Here is a 14,608-nt window from a genome sequence, read left to right as displayed (position 1 = left end):
CTATCTATCCTTTCCTCAAATATGTAAAACCTAGTGCTTAAGTAGAAAAACACAAAGCAATATGTATATTTTCTAAAACATGACTTATCCTCTCTGCTGTATTATAATAGTCATGGGAGCCAAAAAAAAGGTCTCATGACGATAACACCTTACTGGGCATAAAAACTCACAAAGTTTCTGTTAAATAATCACAGATGTATTTATTAATGGAAAGATCAGGGTATAACTTAAGAACTGTCACCAAAAGTAAAATGCTATGAAGACAATTCCTGAGTTGGGTTCTATGAGAAGCAAAGTCACAGGGGAAGTTTTTCAGAGAGTGTTCTTAGGATCAATACCTGTGTAGAATTGGAAGGAAACAGGATTAGACAGGAATAAATTAAGCTGCAATGGAGTTACAAGAAGCTTCACCTGATCCCATAGAGAGTTCGGAAGCTGGACTGTCCCATCATAGTTGTCCCAAGTGGAGTGCAAGCCTTTATACCTCCACACAGATGAGTCTTTGGCTGTGAGCTATCCAGGGAAGAGAGTATGACCTTGGATAATGTGTCTGTCCATCCAAGAACTTGCAGCTGTCAGCCAACCTTCCCAGTAGCTAAGGGAATAAGTCCTCCAGTTCTGAAGGGGGCATCTGGGCAACACAGCACAGCACGGCAACCATAATAGTCCACCCCTGTGCCACTCAGATCCATTTGCTTCATATAAATTCTGGAAGCTTCTCCTTCAGGACACGGGAGGTCTCTTTTCCTGGGGGAAACTTAGAAGGTCAGTGGAATGAACTTCAGATGCTTCTGCTGCAGCTGGTATCAAGACTACAACTGATACTCACCAAATTCCTCCTTTGTTATCAATTTAGATTTGCTCATCCTTGACTAACACCACTACTGGTCTATATGGTTTAGTTGGAGGACTGACCCAGACCTTCAACCAAGAGTATCTGAGCCCCTGGTTATCACATACTTCTCAGGCCTGGCTGCAGATTTTATCCATTTACCATCAAAACTGGATAAGGAAGTATGAAGAGAATCATCAGTAGATCACCTGGGTGTCAAAGATAGTTTTCCCAATCCCCACTGTGTAGCAGCAGACCTCCCTCCTCCTGCTGATCAGGTTCATTACCACTGCCTAGATGGTGACTTCTTCTTGACTGTTCACCCCTTGGTGCAAAGAGCTTGAAGTGCCTGAATGATGACAGCCATAGCTTAAAGTTCAATAGGATGCTTACTGTGTCCCCTGATGGAAATGTTTCCCCTGGGGAACCATAACATCTGAATCTGCAAAACACGGAGTTATCAGGATAGGAAACACAAATTCCCCAAGTACAAGTTAGATATTAAATGTGTCCTATCTTACTTCCACTCTTTGGATCCTGGAGCCACGTATTACCTATACTAAGGACGCAGTACAATAAAAAGTTTACTGATTAAGCGTGATACACATCCTGGAAGTTGGTGTCCCAATCTCAATGTATCATATCCAAGCTGGTGTCTCAGCTGTGGCTTCAACAGGCCCTTCCATTATTCTATCATGCTGGTGGCATCTATATGATATGTGATACAATCAACGGCAACCAGGGTCATGTGTCTGCTGAATCTCCTCACTGTAAAAGTGGGTCCTTTGAGCTGATGCATTGTTATATATGAATCATGTTGGTGAATTAAACATTCTGCAAGCCCTTAGATCTTGATGCTGCTGGAAGCCCCATGGATAGGAAAAGCAAATCCATACTTAGAATACATGTCTGTTCCTATTAGAACAAATATCTGGCCCCTCCAAGATGGAAGGAGGCCAATATAGTCAACTTGCTACCAAGGCCTCCTTGAAGAATGGTGCCACATCATAATTCAGCAGTGACTGCCGCTGCTAGCACATGGGACACTTGGCAACATCGGTAGCTAGATCAGTCTTGGTCAGCGGGAGCCCACGCATAGCCTCCTCCCTGCCATATGGCTACTTCTCCGTGTTCATTTTGCTAGCATTAGGGTGGTCCGTGACGGAGGCTGACTGACATCTGCCCAAGTCATGTTGTCCTTCTGGTGGTGTAGTGCCTCTTCTCTGATGGATGCTTCTCTGATGGATGCTTCCTTATATATTGGACAAATATATACTGTTGTCCAATCCAAGAGAACACAAACTGTTTCTGATCCTCTTTTTTGACAGGGATGGAAAAGAAAGCATTTGCCAGCTCAGGGCCTGCCTACCACATACCTGAAGCTGTGTAACTCTGCCATAGCAGAAGTACTACATCTGGCAGACCTGCTGCAATTAGAATTACTTGTCTGAACTTGTGAGAGTCCACTGTCATCCTCCAGGATCCATCTGGTTTTTGCAAGACCCGAACTAGTGAATTAAATGGACATACACTGGGGAACAACACCCCTGCATTCTTTAGGTTTTTAAAGGTACTACTAATCTCTGCTGTTCCCCTCAGGATGAAATGTTTTTGATTTATTGGTGGACATGGGGGTCGCAGCTTTGGAAGTTTTCATTTGGTCTTTTTCATTACAATAGCTCCTAGCACATAGGTCAAGAAATCAATGTGGAGGTTGTGCTAACTACCAAGTATGTGCACGCTAATTATACATTTGGGGACTGACTAAATGACCACTGTAAGCCAGACCTGGGTCAAGATTCCATTTATTACCTGACCAACTCATGACCAACTAAACTTGAATACTTCATGCCCTCATTTTAATAAAGTCCTAAGCCTCTTCAGTGTAGTTGTCTGCTCCTGACCTGTCTGCTCCCACTGTTTTAGGAGTGCACTCTATGCCTTTCTCTTAATAAATCCACTGGTTGATTTGCTTTGTTTGCATGGTTTATTTGGGGAGTCCTTGAATTCTTTCCTGTGACAATACCAAGAACCTGTTCTTCAGTAACACCTTTGGTTAAGCATTAGAGGAATCGGTGTTCTATATACTCGCCACAATGCCACAGGATCCTTATTCCAGAGGATCTAACCTCTGTTTTAGTCAGTGGTTCCCAGGTCTGAAAACTAACTCAGGTAAGGAAACTGGTCTGAGGGATCACACTTTTTTATTAAGGCAGCTGCCTTAATCATCCATCCTTATTGTTTCTCATTGAATAGATTGAGTGATATCTTTGTTGGCTGCCCAACTGTGATATTGTGATTTATAATAAGGAATATACAGAGGGTGCCAAAAAAATGTATACGCATTTTAAGAAAGGAAAAAATTGAATTAAAATTTTGATAATATATACCAATAACAAAAGATGAATATAAGTCAGGTTTGACTTGTGCAATTACAAGAGGTGCTCAAAGTGGTTACCATCAGCATAATTTTAATACAGTTTTTCCTTTCTTAAAAAGTGTATACATTTTGTTGGCACCCTCTGTATATATTTGGCCTTTATTTACTGTCTTTGGCACAGAGCTAAAATGCTTGGAATTTCCTAAAAGATGAAAGCCTTACAGTCTCTTTTGTTATGTTAATGAGGTGACTTTTAGACTGTACCTAGGATTGGGGGCTGGTTGCCAGTGGAGGCAACCTTGTGATTACAGGGTTGGAACTTTCATTCACACCCCGCCCTGACCCCCAGGGGAGACAGACTGGCGATTGATTTCAATCACCAATGGCCAGTGACTTAATCAATCATACCTGTGTAATGAAGCCTCCAAAAAAATCCAAAAGGAAGAAGTTTGAGAGCTTCCATGTTGGTGAACCAGAACTGTCCACATGCCACTGTACCAGGCCCGAAACTCCACTAGGACAGAAGCTTCTTCGTTCAAAACATTGCCCTATGTATCTCTTCATCTGGCTGGAGTTACATCCTTTTATAATATACTGGTGATCCAGTAAGTAAAATGGTTCTCTGAGTTCTGTGAGACACTCTATCAAATTAATAGAACTTCAGGAGGGGATTGTTGGACCCTCCAATCTACAGTCAGTTGGTCAGAAGCACAGGTATCAACCTGAGCTTGTGATTGGCATCTAAAGTAGAGAGGAGCCTTGTGGGACCAAGCCCTTAACCTGTAGAGTATGATGCTATCTCCACGTAGATAGTTCAGAATTGAGTTGAATTGTAGGACATCCAGCTGGTGTTGGAGACTTGCTGGTGGGTGTGGTTGAATTCCTTCCTTTCCCCTGCCCCTCCCCCACTCTGCCCCACAACACATTGGAATTGAATGCAGAACTCTTACCAACTATCTTACCTCTAGAGATGCCATCTCCATAACTCTCCCCATCAGGGTCTCCTGGGTTTCATTCTGACCTTGCACTATGACCCGGCCTCTATTATTTTGGGATCCTATCATTCCCATTGCTAGTATTAGTGAGCCCAGTTCTGTAACAACAGCTCTACCATCACCGCCTCCCTTCAGAGGAGAGCTACCACTGATAGCCCAGACATGCTGTCCCTCTCACCAGCATATTCTTCACCACTCCGGCCGTCCTGCAGAACGAGGTCATCTGGTGGCTTTTCAAGGCTTACACAGTCTGTTCATTCTAGCATCCTCCCTTCCTTAAACATTTTGAACCCCTTCTTCCACTGCATGCCATGGCAGTTCTAGCATTCTACTTCACTTAAAAGGGGCTGCACTCTCTCCAACCTTCTAAGAGCCATTCGAGCAACGGATCAACACCTTCTCCTGGGGTTCTTGCCAGGGCGTTAAGACCTGTGTTCCAGAAGAGTACTTCTACAGTGGCAAATATTCCCATCCAACTTTATGTTTTATCTCCATCCTTCGATCTAGCACTCTTAGAATTGAGTCGCATAGACACACCCCTTGCTTCTGAGGTCCATGACAGCTACTAGGTTCTGCAGAATCTTCAGAGTATATTACCTTTCTTCCTTCTCAGGCCCAACACTTCCCTGTTGGTTTATAATATAACTAGTTATTGATTTGATGGCTAGGAGGGAAGGTGGGGACAGACCTTGAGGGAGCATGTCTGTGATCTTGAAGGGCAGAAGTCTCTTAATCACCTTCAAGCCAGAGGAAAGCATTAGTTCATAAGGAGTGGGCCTCTTCTCTAGGTTCAGAGGATTTGAAGAAATCTGGGCATTCAAGATCTGAATACCAGCCCAGATGTCCTCATCTCCCAGGGGCTCATTTTTTTCCAATTAGGGCCCTGACTTTGCATAATAGACTTGGTTAGATTGGACAATTTAACATTCTTGATCTCTGCTGTTCTTATGATTACATCCTGGGCCTGGTCCTCAGCGTTTTCTGCCCTTCCACTACAGAAGAGAGTTTCTTAATATGCTGCCAAGGAGGCTTATTGGTTTTCACATTTAGCCTTTAATTAATCATCCCTGGCTATTCATTGTCTCTTTTAAAGGCATTAATTGCCTCCAGCAATAGCCATCCAATACCATTGTCTTTATAATTCCTTCTTCATCATATTTCTCGAATGTCTGATACCTCTTACCCTAGTGCATTTCCCTCCATTGGTACACCATCCAGTGCATCATCAGTGAAAGTTTTAACGATTAGAATGCTATCCTGTGCCCATGCTGCATCTACGGCCAAGGTGGGAGCCCTCATTGCCAGCCAGGCAGCAGGTGACCTAGCTTCAAAATCCCACAGTACCACCTCCTTTCTACTTGTCCTGGCACCAACTGTCTCAGGTTGGATTCTCCATGGAGCAAATTCTGAGATGAAAACTGGCTTGCAGAAAGTTTCTAAAGGAGCACAGCTGTGAGGGAATGGAAGGAAGCAAAAAACTAAGGAAGAAACTGAGCTGCAAAGCATTCCCAGCAAAGCCTCAGCTGACCTCTCAGGAAGCTCTGAATCAATCATGGTGCTTTTGAGCTGCCCCAAGTTTAGGGAAGGGACCTGACATTCACATGCCCACATCAGCCAGTCATCGGGTACAGGCTGCCCTGGGAAGAAGCCTTGGTTGGCCTTGGACAGAGTGGCTCTCTTCAGCAGAGATTAATGTGAGAAAGTCCTCAGTTCTGAAGAGGGGGTCTGGATGGTGCAGAAAAGGGTCCATGACAATAACTGGCTTTTTGGAACTAAGGGGAACATTTGATGGGAACTGCCTTCAGGAAGAGGAAGTGCTTGGACAAGAACAACCCTCTTGCTGTAGTATGATTGTTTTCTTCACCTACTATTAGTTTGGTGCAAATGTAATTGCGGTTTAAAAGGTTAAAAATAATTGCAAAAACTGCCATTGCTTTTGCACCAATCTAATAGTTAATAGGATTGATTCTAGTTACAAAATCTGTTCTCACTGTAAAATAATTTCATAGATATTTTGTTAATAAGAGTTCTAGAAACATCTGAACAAAAATAATTACTATCTTCAGTTTAGAACAAGACGTCCCAGACAGCTTAACCCTTTGATTATACTTCTGCTTTAATAGAATAACATTTGAAAATACACAGATATCCAGGAAAAAGGTAAAGCAGTATGAGATATTGAGAGCACAACTATGCTTTAATTTGGCTCTTACATTTGTAATTATAATAGGAATCATACTTTTAAACAAGCCATGTTCAATAGCTCTGTAAACACATCCAATGGGAATATTAGAGCAGTACATTTCACATCATAAAACATGTCAAATACCCACTCTAAATTCACTGTGTTTCATCTGGGTTTTTTTTCATAAAAAGGGCATATCTGTAATTCACAGAGTCAAGTTTCTAAAGACTTAGGTAAGAAACACTGCCTGTCAATTTGCTTCTCAAACTGAATTTTTAAAGACGAGTATAATTTATTCTTTAAAGCAATTTTATAGACTTGGGGAGTTAATTTCATCGTGATGTTGGTTGAATGCGATACAAAGAAAATGCAGGTATTATCTAGGACAGTATAGATGAAGGAGCTTTAAGAATTCATGAGACAAAAAAGGTAAAAAGATGATAAAACTTAAACTTCTTTTTCAGATGTTTTAAACTTTCTATAAAACTTTTTGTCACAAAATTAATCATTTAACCATGGCAAACCAAATATACTGAATGCACTGCCTGAAATCAAGGTGAGAAATCCTTTCTTTTATATAATAAAATTCTCTTCTGGTCCATCTTGATTCAAGTCCTGGTTGTCTGAGGGCAGAGGCCTAGAGTTGTAATAGAAAGCATCAATATTATCTACTGGTTGGTATTCCTCTTCCATTCTACTTAGGAAGTCACTTCCAGAGCCACTTCCAGAGCCTGATCCAGGATAGTCCTCAGAAAGAGGGAAGACATCATTCAAGTTCTCAGATCTCCTCGTCCTGAAGGAAGACAGAAAAATGAAAAATATCACAGTAAAGCTGGAGATATGAGGAAGGTAATCGTAATACACTTTTTTAAAGATAACAAAATAAATGCCGCCACCCAGTTAATCAAATTAAAAGCTTCCCAGTTATTCAATACTTTAACACAAAAAACAAGCCAGACCTTTCCTCATGTTTGTCTATTTTATTATACCTAACTCATTGCATTAATCAAGTCCACATTTACCCACTGCCAACTCATATAAACAATGCTAGTTTTCTTATCACTAGCATAGCAATCCTATATGTGGAATTTACTTACAGGATCATTTATTAAAAATAAAAAGACCCCTTTTTTCCTTGTTCTCCCACTAAAGAAAGGACAAACAAGTGAGTCAGTCTAGATAGATGACATTTTTTCCTAATTTAAAATTTCTACAAAACTTCTAATAATTGACAGTGCTTCAACAAAGCCCACTCCTAAGAAATTCTTTGTCATAAGTTAAGGATTATATTTGCATATTCACATTCAATTTCCTCCTCCAAAAAAAGTACATTCATTCATCTGGGTTTAGTGTGGTGGTTAGAAGTCACTCAGTACTAAAAGCCCAGGGCAATGGCACCACCCCTCAATGGCAAAAGAAGGCCACAAAGTATCAAACACTGAGTTTCACAGCCTATGGGTCATTTTCTCCATGAAAATAATAAACCACAGGCCATATTGCAGATTAGAATTTCATTCATGCATGCATTCAGTAAATATTTATTGAACATTTGATCCCTGTTCTGAGTGCCTGGATAGAATGGGGATTGACAGAAAGGGTCCCTGCTCAAAAGTTTATTAAAAAAAAAAAAAGTTTATAATTTAATGGGGAAGACAGACAATAAAAAGTGCATCTATTAATCAGGAAACATTAGGTGGCGCTAAATGCTGTGCAGAAAAATGAAAAAGACTAATGTAACAGAGGGTGACCGGATGGCTAGTTTAGACTATGGGGTCAGGGAAAAGGGATCATAGCTGGAAACACAGATTTGGTAGTTACACACACACACACACACACACACACACACACACACACCCCGAGTATTGAAAGCCATGGAACAGAATGAGGTCACCTAAAGGAAGCATGCAAATAGAGCAAAGGCCCAGGACGGAGCCAGGACCACACCACCATATAAAATATTGAGCAGAGGAAAAAGAATAGTCAGGGACGTAGAAGGAAACCCAAGATAAGGTGGGGCCTTGGAAGCCCAAAGAAGAAAACATTTCAAAGGAGGGGAGGTCAACTGTTTTTGAAGGCAATTAAGAAGTCAAGTAAGTTAAGTCAAGTAAGCTAAACAGAGAGAAGTAACCAGTGGTTCTGTCAGCCGGGAGTAACTGTGACCTTAACAAGCAGTCTGAGTGGAGAGTGGGAACAGAAGTGCAACCAGGAGAGGTTGAGGAGAGGAGGGGGAGACAGCAAGCACAGGCTACCCTTTCAGGAAGTGCTCCTGTAAAGAGGAGCAGAGAATGGGGCAATAGCTGGAGAGGATGCAGAGTTGAAGAAGGGATTTCACCTAAGTGTAGGAGATGCTAGAGAATGTTTGCATCCTGATGGGAAGAAGACGCTGGGTTTAGAGGGGTAACTGTAGAATTAAAGTTCTGGAGAGGGTATGTGGGGATAAGATACCCAGCACAAGGAGGGGTGGCCTTAGAAGCTGCCACAGTCAGAGTCCAATCAGGAAACATATCTAAATATTTAACACAGGGAACTGCTTACACGTGTGATAGAAGAGAAGCGAAGCCAAACAGGGAACAGCGAGGAAACGCAGAGATTAGTGAACTTGCTCTCCAATCTCTCTTCCGTTCCTCCCATTGGCCAATCTCAGTCACAGATCTGGCAGCCTGAGAAACGCAGATCGCAGGAATCAGCCCTCACCCCCCACCCAGTACAGAGCAGGGAGAAGGAGGAAGAAGAAATAGACCTGACGGCACACAGGTCCAGGACCTACACAGATGCAGGGAAGGTTCATCCACGGTGACAGGAGCGCCAAAGTGAAAAGGAAGGTTACTGGCTGTGCAGACGAAATAGCATTGAGATGTAAAGAGAGGAGAAATGGTGTAAAGTGATTGTTTTGGAGAACTTAGGTTATTCCTCTAACACTTTAGATTTACATGAATTACTATTGGAACTTAAAATAATGAATGATGCTGTAATGTCAGGTTCAAGGGGCAGGATTGCAGAGCTGCATTTTGAGGGTGGCGATGACATAATATCTTACACGGTGACTGCAGTGCTAAAGAGGGTCACCAGGATCCCCAGAGTGATGATGGACTTGCATGGCTTGGGTGTGACCGTTTACCTGGCTTTGAGAAGAGTGATTTTCTAGGTTTAACTCTGAGGATTAAAACTTTTATGGTAATCCTTTTCATAATACATTTCTGTTGTCTGTTATGTAACTTTGATATTCATTGAGATAATAGATTCTAAAACAATTCAATTTTTTGTTACTTAAGAATTCCTATTGAGTATATTTTGCAAGTTTAAAGCAGGTTTTATTTGATCAAGAATGTTTGGTTTTCTTTTTGTAAGTCATGGCATTTATTCTTCATTTCGCTAATTTCTTCTTTAAAAAAAAGAATCACCACTATATAATTCCAGAATGTTTTTATCACCCTTCAAGAATCCCATACCTATTAACAGTCACTCTTTATTCCTCCCTTCCCCCAAGCCCCTGGCAACCACTAATCTATTTTTCTGCCTCTATGGATTTATCTATTCTGGACATTTCATATAAGCGGAATCATATGGCTTTTGGTGTCTGGTTTCTTTCAATTTGCATAATGTTTTCAGGATTCATCCCTGTAGCCTATATCAGTACTTCGTTCTTTCTTATGATTAAATAATATTCCACTTTAGAAATATACATTTTGTTTATCCATTCAGTTGAGGGACTCCTATTAGATTTTACCTTCTAATGGGCTCTATTTACATAAATAAAATAATCATTTTCAATTCCTATTGGTTAAAAATATTTTCACCAATTATTTTCACCATTTTTTCATTCAATTTTTGTCTCTGCCACACAATAAAAAGACTTTGCAAAAGCCTAGATGAATCGTGTATTCTTGCACATCTTATATACCAGTAAATATCGTACAGTTTTATCATGTACTGTACAGTGAAAACCAAACCACCAAAACAAGAGCTTGAATAAAATCACTCTGGATGACCCTCTTACCTCCATGCCAAGATCTTAACAAAAGCTGGTGAAAGTAAAAGTAAAGTCCACTTACAAAAAAGGGTCATTCCTTGGAGAGAGGATTCTGTTGGATTCCCCTGGAGATAGATCGACCGTTGGTCCCTTTTCATCAATGCAGTTTGCAGAATTACTGTCGGGATTACAGCGGACCCACTGGTACCTGGCTCTCTGCAGAGGTAAACCTGCCCAAACAAGGAATCCATGTGGTTAATAAGTATCTCTTACACAGCTTCTAATCTCTCTGTCCCTGAGAAATGTTTAATTAAGTAGATTCTAAATTTGGTAGAAGGTAAGGTGTGGACAGGTTTTATGACCATTAATATAATGGGAGCACCCACTATGTGCCAGCCTTTTATATACATCATTTGTCCTCCTCTCATCACCCTTATAAGGTAGCCCAGAGTTGGAGGTTAGAATAGGCTTTGCAATCAGCTGCCCGAAGTCAAGTCCCAGCTCTGCTACTGCTGAGCTGTGAAACTTTCACTTCCCCAAATCCCCACTATAAAATGAAGATACATTAGTATCTCTTTTTCATAAGCTGGTCACAAAAATCAAATGAGAAAATGCATGTAAAGACCTTAATATATTGCCAGGCACACAGCAAACACTGGATAAGGTTAACTATTACTATTTTTGTACGAGTATCTCCATTTTACACAGAGCAAAACTGAGTCAACACAGGAGCTAAGTAGAGGACCCAGGATTCAAACCTGTAGGTGACCCTAAAGCCTGACTTTTCTTGTGAAGGTGAGTCAAATGATGTTCAGAAAGGCTAAGGAATACCCTGAGTGTACCTGAAATATTACAGAGTCCTAGTTCCTTAGGGCCATATGGTGCTCTTAGGAATGGAAAGTAGACAAAAACTTGGCCTCTTTCTTTGCCCTCTGATACAGTCAGAGATTTCGAAAGAACAAGGTTCCTTGGTTCACAGAGGGACAGACAGGTTCAAATATCCTAGATTGTCACAGCTTTTTTTGAGTTTAATTTCAACTGGTGTTATGGGGTTATATAGGAGATTTCTTATTCATTCATAGAATAAATTCTTCATTCCTCAATTTGGCAAGGATGGAGGCGTGGTGATGAGAAATACTTCACCACCCTTCAAAATGTTCATCTCTTCCGCACCCCAAGCATACACTTTATTCACACAAGTGTAACTAATAATCACCTAGCAAGAAGAGGCATGTGTAGAATGTTTTTTTAATATAGTTGACAGATAGAATTTTTGAAAAGCAGGAAAGGTAGTTTCAAAGCACAGCACATTGTTGTCCTGTACAGATCAAAATGTAAATGATAACTATTTAACAGAGAGAGAAAAAAGGACGGTGCTATCGACAATCACTGTAGCATTTTTTTTTTGCAATAACAAAAGACTGGAAAATTAAATGTTAAATAAATTAAGAGATAACCTATAATACCCTGTAGCTATTAAAAGAATGAAACAGATCCCTGGGTACTGATACAGAATAATCTCCAAGATATATTATCAAGTAAAAAAAAACTAACGAACACTATGCACTGTGTGTTACTACTTGTGTGTGTTTGTGTTTTTAAGAATATATTTACATATGTGCTTATATGCATGGAACACCTCTGAAAAGATATACAACAAACTGCCTTTGTGGAGGGAATTGGTGGCTGGAAGACAGTGGAAAGAAGGACACTGAGTTTTCACAGCATATCCTTTTAAACCTTTTGATTTCTGAGTCATCTGTATGCGTTGTCTATTCAAAATTAATTATTTTTATTTTTAACAGCTTCAGTCTAGTGGAATTGACATACAATAAGCTGTACATATTTAAGTTGAACAATTTAATGTTTTGACATATGAATACTCCATTGGAACCATCACTATAATAAAACAAATATGAACATATCCAACACGCCCAAAGTTTCCTTGAGCCCTTTGTGATCCTGCCCTTCTCCCTCTCTCCTCTTGATTCCTTCTGACCCCACCAAACCATTAATCTGCTTTCTGTCATTATAGATTAGTTTGCATTTTCTAGAATTTTATGTAAATGGACTCATACAGCAACTTGTCAAAGGGTTTCCTGACTTTGTTTTAACTCAGAGACTAGTCAAGAGGGGTCTGTACCTTTTATAGTACCTCTCCTAGAAATGCAAATTCTGTTTAGATATTCCTTATACCTAGACTGATTTGTTGCCAATTTTTAAAAATAACATTTATGTTAGAAGGGGAATATGTGTTTATCACAGAAAACTGAAAAATGTAGCAAACAAAAGAGGGAAAATTACCCCTAATCTCCTTCCCCCACACCCAGAGATCATGAATTTTGGAGTTTGGCTCCCCCCCCCCGCCCCCCCCCGGCCCCCCCCCCACCCACCCACCCCGCCTCTGTTTCAAAGAGAATATGCACAAGGTGTGTCCTGCTCTCTTCTGACAGTAATTCTCAGAGATTGAAAAGTGGAGCTTTTGCTGAGGTCAAGTTCACATTTCATGTCAATGGGATGGCCAAGAACATTGTTCTTAAAAGACTGCAGAACCACTGAATATTTTCCAAATGTTCTCTTTCCTCATTATGTCCCTTTTCCTCATGACTCTCTATTATCTCTGTTTGTTCTCAACTTTTCCCTAGCTAGTATCTCTGATTAATTTTATAAATACAACATTGCCAAGTTATTATATCATTAAGATATACATGATACATATTTATATGGATCTATAAAGAGATCTATAGATAGAGCAAATATAATGTATATAAAAAACACATGAAGCTGTTCACCTTAGTATTATTTAAAAAAAGAAAACAACTGAGTAGTCAAAACAATAGAAAACACTCAGATAAATTGAGGCATTCATATGAGAGAATATTAACCAAATGGTAAAAAAGTAGTAGGTTATTGGAAAAGACTATGTAGCATCATAGGAAAATCTATATTTTAAAATGAGTGAAAAAAATAGAAGACCATTCTGTATGCATAATAGTTGTTAATGCAACTACATAAACAGATATTGGGGGGGATGGGAGGAAATACAGGAACATAACTATAGTAGTAGACTCTGGTGATTTTTTGTTCTCATTTCATAAACAATATTTCTTTAAAAATATAAACAAATAAATACTCTTTTGTGAAAAAAAAAAAGTAAATATTCTCCCATTGCATTTCTTTCCTTTCTTTGGGACTACTATTCTATTGAAATCTGCCCCATGGTTCCTGAATATAGCTTTCAATGTCTGGTCTGGGACAGACAGCTAGTCATGCAAAATGGATTAGCTCTGTCACTGCCTGGAGGGTGGAGGTAAGGTAGAAAGATTGATATCACAATGTCTGTCCCTTACCAGCTGTGTGACCTTGACCAACTTACTTCGCTCCCTGTACCTCAATTTCCTCATCCATAAAATGGGGACAGTAATAGATCTAATAATGAGATAGAAATGTTAGGTTCTTAGAATAGCACCATGTCAGAGCTCTTTAAGTGCTAGTTTCTCTGATTAGGAGAACAAAGAGCTATCTCTGATAGAAAACAGCTCACAGAGAGACTAGAATTTAAATTCCTATTCTCCTATTTAATGGCTCTCAATTTCTCATCTTTCAAATGTTATTAATAGTATCCCAAAGAGTTCCTGTTTAAGCAAGGTAAACGTGTGCGAAACATCTAGCACAAGCCTTTGCATATGGTAGGTATTTAACACTTTTTAGCTCTTTCTTCCTCCTCTAATTCTTTCCCGAAGCAGCCTAAATTTGGAATCTTAATTGCTACTTAGAAGCCTCATCTTGAAGGTGGGATAAAAACCCAACATCTCTTCCAGCAGAGGGCGCTGTCTTCACGCCCTATGTTGTCTAGACCAGGGCTGTCCAATAGAAACATAAGACGAAACCACATACGGTATTTTCAGTGTTATAGCAGCCATATTTTAAAAAGTAAAAAGAAACAAATGAAATTAATTTTAATACATTTTATTTTAAGCAATATATTCAAACACTGTCATACTAAGACTTCATATCTGGTGTATATTTTGCACTTAAACCACATCTCAGTTTGTACTCGCCTCATTTCACACACCTCAAGTGTTCAGTAGCCACAACGGGCTCATGGCTACCATTTTGGATAGAGCAGGTCTAGGCATTTTCCTCTACCTGCCGCTGATGCACTGAATATCAAGCCGGGGAATTATTTGCATAGATAGGAAGTTAAACAGAAAACTAAAACTAATACTTCATGAAGAAGAATCCA

At 39.9% G+C, this 14,608-nt stretch overlaps 1 protein-coding gene across 1 annotated transcript in view; it reads right to left on the bottom strand.

The window, feature by feature from the left end:
- Window positions 1–6,305: 6,305 nt before the first annotated feature.
- The window catches only part of SRGN (serglycin), a 41,413-nt gene continuing 33,110 nt past the window's right edge, over window positions 6,306–14,608 (bottom strand). The window contains exons 4-5 of the mRNA XM_019731913.3: window positions 10,445–10,592; window positions 6,306–7,185 (exon numbers count right to left, since the gene is read on the bottom strand). Of these exons, the coding sequence (XP_019587472.2) occupies window positions 6,966–7,185; window positions 10,445–10,592 (368 nt within the window). The 3' untranslated portion in view covers window positions 6,306–6,965. The remainder of the gene's footprint in view (window positions 7,186–10,444; window positions 10,593–14,608) is intronic.

The sequence above is a fragment of the Rhinolophus sinicus genome, chromosome 15 (assembly GCF_057876585.1).
Source record: "Rhinolophus sinicus isolate RSI-liver-muscle chromosome 15, RSI-T2T, whole genome shotgun sequence".
Lineage (NCBI taxonomy): Eukaryota > Metazoa > Chordata > Mammalia > Chiroptera > Rhinolophidae > Rhinolophus > Rhinolophus sinicus.
This window is presented reverse-complemented; position numbering and strand designations above follow the sequence as displayed.